This window comes from Miscanthus floridulus, chromosome 18 (assembly GCF_019320115.1).
Source record: "Miscanthus floridulus cultivar M001 chromosome 18, ASM1932011v1, whole genome shotgun sequence".
NCBI lineage: Eukaryota > Viridiplantae > Streptophyta > Magnoliopsida > Poales > Poaceae > Miscanthus > Miscanthus floridulus.
Genome location: NC_089597.1, coordinates 12462239 through 12469714, shown reverse-complemented (window position 1 = coordinate 12469714; position 7476 = coordinate 12462239). Strand labels below are relative to the sequence as shown.

Genomic DNA, 7476 nt, shown 5'->3' with positions numbered 1-7476 from the left:
GCACATGCATAGAGTACTAAATGTAGATGAAAAAAAACTAATTATACAGTTGGGTGAGAAATCGCGAGACGAAACTTTTGAACCTAATTAGTCCATAATTAGACACTAATTCTCAAATACAAACGAAAGTGCTACGGTAGCCAAAATCAAAAAAAATTGGATGTAAACGGGGCCTCATTTTAATGATTGTCTAAGCACGTGCGCCATGTCCGACTGCCTGGGAGGCTGGGATGAATGGATCACCGTCACCGCCGCCGCAGGCCCGTGCATCTGCTATCCAATCGTACCTGTCTCTGACCTGCGTGCCGTTGCCATTTCTGCTCCCTCCTCTTTTGGAATACTACAATTTTGGATTTGAATCCAGGCAATTTTTTCTAAATTTTACTAAGTTCATAAAAAAATATGATGACCACTAATGTAAAATGTTAGTAACTTTTGTATTGTTTGGCTTATCCAAAATTGATAGTTGCCGGATGTAGGGAGTACTTGGTATACCACCAGGCACGCACAGGATGCAGGTCTAAACTCTGCAACGCGAGCACCAGGCAGGGCCAACTTACACTCGAACCCATACATGCAGCAACAGGGAATCCTGGAATTCCTGCCTAGTTAGGCTGCGTTCGGTTGCTATGGATTTGTGTCCTAGAATCATTACAACCAGGATTGCTAGTGTAACTTATATGCCGGTGTTCACCAGAAATAATTCCTATCCAGATTTATCCTTAACCGAACGAGCCCTTAATCTAGTTGTTTTCCTCTCCTCCCATGAACATTAGCATTTAGCAGTGTCAAACTTATTATTTTTCTTAAAATGTAAAGGAAAAAATGCAAAAAAAAAAAGATTCCTCCCTTTTTGTTTCAAAAAATAGTAATAGAGCATCTCTAGGCAGAGCTACTAGTCTTTATTATTATCATTCTCCCCATCAAAAAAGGAAGACGAACGGCAAATGCATTCTTGCATGCCCTTTTGCCGTTCCTTCGTGTACAAACATTTGAATTTAAATTCAAGCTCCCTCCTGTCTATCAGTCCAGCGTGCCTCCTCTCCCAATCTCATGTGTTCGAGACTCTAGAGCAGCCGCTTGATCTGCGCCGGTGCAGGTGCATCCAGCTCAGTAGTAGCTCCAGAGCGTCATGTCGCCGGCGCACTCGGCGGCGCCGGCCCCGTCGTCGTCGCCGTCGATGTTGCTATGCCAACCGCTGCTGCTCTGCCAGTCGTTCCCGCCCACCATCCCGTCGTCGTAGTAATACGGGTGGTCGAACTCTAAGCTGGCGCCGTACATTGCCGCCGCCGCGGCGGCGTCCGCCTGCTGCTGGTACGCCGACGAAGGCGCCGACTGGGGCGCGGGCGTCGTGGACGCCACGGCCACGGCCACGGGGGCGTCCTGCTGCGAGTCGGACGGGGAGGAGGCGGACGAGTCCTCGGCGAGCTGGATGGCGGCGCGTCGGATGTCGTCGGGGGTGGCGAGCGTGGCGGGGTCGACGCGGAGCAGGCGCGCGGAGTCGGCGAAGTTGAGGCAGGCGGCTCGCCCGCGGAGCGCGAGCGCGGCAACGTCGTGCGCGCGCGCGGCGGCCTCGGCGGTGGCGAAGGTGCCGAGCCAGATGCGGGACTTCTTGTTGGGCTCCCGGACCTCGCACACCCACCGCCCCGCGGGCCCGCGCCGCCGCACGCCGCGGTACACCGGGTGACGCGTCTCCCGGAACTTGGTCCGCCCCGCGGGGCGCTTCGGCGGTGCCGACAGCACCGTCGCGTACTCGTCCCCGTCCGCGGAAGACGGCGGCTCCTGCTGGTCGTCGTACCCGTACCCGTAGTCGCCGGCGACGCCGTACTCCATGGATTGGGCGGCGGTGGCGGTAGCGGCGATCGTTCCAGTGGTGTCTAGAATGTTCCTTGGTTCGATCGAAATGGATGGCGTGGCTGGCGATGGATCGATGGCTGGAGTGGGAACGTGTGTGCGGCCTGGTTTATATAGGATTTGGTGGCGGAGGCCGGAGGGGCAGGCATGGATATGGAGAGGAGCGGGAGAAGTTTGAAGCGGGGCGCGTGGCGGGAGACGGAGGTGAGCTGGAGACTGGCTGGGGGTGGTCGGGAGAGTGCTGCGTGCGGGACGGTGGCGAGGCGGCGGGGGAAGCCGTGTTGGCGTCAGCGTGGCGTCGCGTAGGGTGGGGTCCATGCCATTGCTTAGCGGACGGCGTTAAGGAACGTTGCGGATTGGGGAGACTTGGGGCCCCCGCCATGGCAGCGACAGAGGAAGAAGGCAAGGTGGAGGAAGGTGGGGGTGGCACTGGCACGTGGAGATGGCGACAGCGGCTGGCTTTTGGGCGGCTGGGCTACCTGTCAGGCTGTGCTGCTGCCGTCTTCGGTCTTCGGTCACTCACTCACTGACATCCAAGGCTTCACGAAGAACCAGTAGGAGGGACACACAGGCCGATTGTAAGTTTTTTTCGTTCTCTCTATCACATCAAATCTTTGGACACATGCATGGAGTATTAAATGTAGATAAAAAAATAACTAATTACATAGTTTGATTGTAAATTACAATACGAATCTTTTGAGCCTAGTTAGGCCATGATTGGACAATAATTGTCAAATACAAACGAAAGTGCTACAGTGCCAAATACTTATTCCTAACCCTAATCTAAACAAGGCCACAGGATCTAGCAGGGCATGGGTGCGATTCTTTATACTAGTACAGTAGAAAAGAAAGTTGGTTTTTTTTCTTGGGAAAGATACTGTTTACATTAAAATTTGGGAGGGAAAAATGCAGGAAACTCGAAACTTCCAGGATTGTGTCATCAAGGAATCGATTGGGTGAGAATCGGTATCAGCTGATTTAGATGTAATGTTAGAATCGGCAATTTTATATATGACGTCAGCAGACGATGTCAATGGGCTATACTTGAGTGGCGCCAAGAAGACGTGTCGGACTCTACGAATAAGGAAAATTGGAATCCAAGTTATTATTAAGTTATGAAGTTTTCTTTTATTCAAGAATTATAATGAGTCGTATTTTAGTATGATTCATGTGTTAGGTTCTGGTATAAATATTAGACCCTGGTTATTGTAAAAAGGGACGAACATTCAATCAATACAATCTTTTCGGCTTTCGCCATCGTATTAGGAGTAGGAGTACTGTAGATCTCGGCGAGTTCTTCAGCAAACAGGACTGCATCGACTGATCGACCTCCAGCTTGTTTGTGAGTACCGTCACGACTTGTATTGTGCTTGTAAAGCTACATCAGCTGATTGATCTTTTATGAGCCATAATATAAGTTAGTTATCGATCTGTATCGTAGTTTGTAAGGCTGTATCAGCTGATTGATCCCTTACGAATCATAATATAGATCAAAGTTATCGATCTTGTATTAAATAACTTATTGTTTAATATAATATCACCAGTTATCTAATCTGCTAAGATTAGTAGGATTTTCTTGCTATTTTTGGTTGATTCACTAGTTATCGATCTTGTTATAATTAATGTTTTCTTAATTATAACAAAATCACTTTATTGAAATAGAGATAGATCGGCATCACATTATCTTAATTGGTCGTCTTCTAGTCTGGTCACGCTTTAAATCTTATGATTGATAGCTTAATTCCGTTAGATCGGCTGTTCTATATCTATTCCAATCAAACATAGTATGCATTCAAATGCATGTTTTAATCTTGAATAAACTCATTAGTTAATGAGATCTAATCTAATGACACTACCATAGCTGCATCGATCCGGTCGAACCTCACTGGTAAGACTTTAGATTAGAAATTATCGATTAGTGGTCTTGTTCATGATCAAGATATGTACTCTGTTTGTTTGCTATGACTGCATCGGCTATTTTAACCGATTTTCCTATACTCTCACGCATATAGCATGTTTTCATGAATCTATCAACATATAGATGGTTTTACAGATTCTTTGACTTTAGTTTGTTATCATTATCGTAGCTATATCGATCCGATCAAACCTCGCTGTTGATGATAATAGATTAGATTCAAACTGTTTGTAGATTTATTTATATTAGACAGTCGATTTGTTCGTATGTTATACTCTTTTCATGGATACGCCGGATATCGACTGTTTAGTCAATAGCCTCATTGAATCGGCTATCTAACCATATATTTGGAACTGTTTGGTGTAACACTGACATGTTTCACCTTAAATTACTGATAAGATTTTCTCTCCTTGTCAATTGCAGGTTAAATTGACTGGCACGTTGTTGGATTTTCAGAATCAACTGGTTTTGTGTTGAAGCCAAGCAGATCTCTGGTCTCGTTCCACTTCAGATCTTCCGGCTTGCTGTGTGTTACATCGTCAATTTTTTGTGTCAACACACTTTTTGACATATTCGGTGGGACCACAATCGTCATGGCGGTTCACAATAACAAGGACATTCTTATGGTGCCTTATGAAGACTTGCCTGCTGAGGACAAATATGTCATTGGTAAAGCTATAGAGAAGTTTCAGAACAAGTGACTGATGTCATACACCAAAACACGTGACAATAAAGTTATTCACAAATATCCACTGTCGAGAGTTTTGATGCACGGACAGTCAAATACAGACGAAACTGATGATAGACGTTTCTTTGTAGAAGCTGTCAATAAATCTGTTCATGATGCAATGTTAAATCATAATACAGTTTTCTTAAATACATTCCACAATGCCATGAAGGGGATGTTTCATGGATTTCTATTTGATCAGGTTGGACCGGCTTATTACAATATTCCACGTCCATGGACTTAGGGAACTAATCAAGCCGGTACTAGCCACCAAGAAGCAGCACTAGCTAAGAGTGGTGATGCCCAGGCAATTCAGAATTCATCTGAGCAAATTTAGGGTGCTACTACTAATCAAATGTAATATAATCTTAGATCATAAGTACATCACGTGCAACAGCTGACAGGGCAAGTTTAGAATTAGATGGTTAATTTTGGTACATCAGGCCAAATACCACTGTCGGCTCAAAAAATAGCACCATCGGTTCAAATGATCCGTAGAAATATAGATCTTAATGTTTTTAATCAGAGATTTTAAGCAACAAATCAGCAAGGGGCTCGACAGATAGATATTCCCCAAGGATATCATTATGGTTCAGATTATAATACCCTCAATATGATTCTAAATCCAGGATATCAAGGCACTCAAAATTTTAATCCGTAGATAGGTCGGCAATTGCCAAGAAATTCAAACTCAAATGCTGATGAATTGTTGCTCAGAGTAACCGAAATAATGAAAAATCAGTTTGGTTTAAAACCAAAAGGGCAGACCTTTTCGTACAAACGTCCATATCCAGAGTGGTATGATCTAGTGGCCCTTTCTACGAATTACAGGCTTCCCAAATTTGTTAAGTTCACTGGTCAAGATAGCACAAGTACAATAGAACATGTCAATCGATATCTTATTCAGTTGGGTGAAGCCTCTATTGAGGAAGTGCATCGAGTTCGTTTCTTCTCTTTGTCCCTGTCAGGACCAGCTTTCACTTGGTTTTCATCACTAGCAGTTAATTCTATTACCAACTGGAGTGATCTTGAAAAGAAATTTTATACATATTTCTATACTGGGATAGGGGAAAGAAAGATCATAGATTTAGCAACTATAAAGCAAAGGGCTAATGAATCGGGTGCTGAGTTTCTTCAGAGGTTCCGAGAAACCAGAAACTTATGCTTTTTGTTGAATTTAACTGATAATCAGCTAGCTGCGTTGGCCGTTCAAGGAATGTTGCCAACATGGAGAGAAAAGTTAATTGGGCAAGAATTTGATAATTTAGGTCAATTGGCTCAACGGATGACAGCACTTAATAGTCAATTTCAGAATATGCGCATAGATACCCGATTCCAGAAGAATGCTGCAATCGCTGAAGCTTATAATCCATATTTAGTCGATGAGGATGACGAAGAAGAGGAAATTGCTGCTGCTGAATGGAATTGGGGTAAAAAGATAGTAATGGTTTCAAATCTTTAGAGAAAAGAAGTTGAAGAGAGTTATGATTTTGATGTTACTAAAGCAGACAAACTTTTTGATTTCTTGCTTGAGAAGGGACAGATTAAACTGCCTGCCAATCATGTTATATTACCTCCCGATCAGTTGAAGAATAAAAAATTCTGCAAGTACCATAACACTACTTCTCATACTACTAATGATTGCAGAATTTTTCGGCAGCATATTCAGAGGGTTATTCAACAAGAGAAGCTTAAATTTGATACAACTCGGAAAATGAAAGTTGATGATAATCCTTTCCCAAAGGATCAGAATATGGTTGATGCTAAGTTGTTCAAAGGGAAAGCTAAAGTTTTAACATCAGCCAGGGCAAGAGAAACTGGAACAGTTGATCCAGAGATGTAAATATCGGCTGATGAATATAGAGAAATTAAAAGGCGTCGTAACCAACAAAAGAGTCGATATGAGCAGAAAAAAATATCGAGAGATGGTGCGATGAGACCACGTGTTACATCTCGAATCCTGTTGAATAAGTGGCAACGGCAGAAAGAAAAAGATTATCAGCGCTGGTTGGAAGAAAGGGAATATCAACGTCAACAAGAAGAAGAAAGATATGAAAGAGAATAAGCTGAGTCATATTGGAATTGCCCTTTCTTTAGACATTGTTGGAATGAAGGTTTGAGATTTGTTCTCATGTTATACTCTTTTCATGAATACGTCGGATAACGACTGTTTAGTCGATAGCCTCATTGAATCGACTATCTAGCCGTATATTTAGAACTGTTTGGTGTAACACCGACATGTTCCACCTTAAATTACTGATAAGATTTTCTCTCCTTGTCAATTGCAGATCAAATTGACTGACACGTCGTTGGGTTTTCAGAATCGACTGGTTCTTTGTTGAAGCCAAGCAGATCTCTGGTCCCGTTCCACTTCAGATCTTCCGGCTTGCTGTGTGTTGATCACATTGTCACATTTTTGTGTCAACAGATACGATATTACTCCCTCCGTCCATAAAAGAATGCAATTATAGGGTTCGTGCCGATCAAACTAATTTAAGTTTGATCAAGTTTATAGTAAATAGTATTAATGTTTATGTCTCCAAATAAATTTATTATGAAAATATATCTTATAATAAATTCAATGATACTTATTTTGTATCACGAATGTTAGTACTTTTTTACATAAATTTAGTCAAAGTTCAAACTGTTTGACTTCTCAAAAAACGAGAATTGTATTCTTTTATCGACGGATGGAGTATTACTCTCTCCTTCCACCGCGTGGCCAGCACGGAGAGCAACTCTCAAAAAATGACTCTCCTTCCCACAAAGATGCCAATCTATGAGTTCAAAATTTGTCAAAAAAAAAACCACACATGTATGTGGGACCTACTCATAACAAAAGGAATCATCCCAAGCCACTTCCTGTAACTTTTAAAAATCCGGAGGATTTAAAAGGGGCCTACATGCTCTCTCCCCGGTTGGCTTCGTATCGTTATCTTATTATTTATGACAGGTTCAATTTTAGTTACCAGATCGATAA

At 43.1% G+C, this 7476-nt stretch overlaps 1 protein-coding gene across 1 annotated transcript; it reads right to left on the bottom strand.

Annotated features, from left to right (window-relative positions):
* Window positions 1–883: 883 nt before the first annotated feature.
* LOC136521727 (dehydration-responsive element-binding protein 1C-like) lies at window positions 884–1969 on the bottom strand. The gene has a single exon (XM_066515499.1). The coding sequence runs from the start codon at window positions 1831–1833 to the stop codon at window positions 1111–1113; it is 723 nt and encodes a 240-aa protein (XP_066371596.1). The 5' UTR covers window positions 1834–1969; the 3' UTR covers window positions 884–1110.
* Between the last annotated feature and the right edge of the window lie 5507 nt (window positions 1970–7476).

Coding starts and splice junctions, on each gene's coding strand:
- LOC136521727 (XM_066515499.1), bottom strand. CDS start 1,833: ATGGAGTACGGCGTCGCCGGCGACTACGGGTACGGGTACGACGACCAG.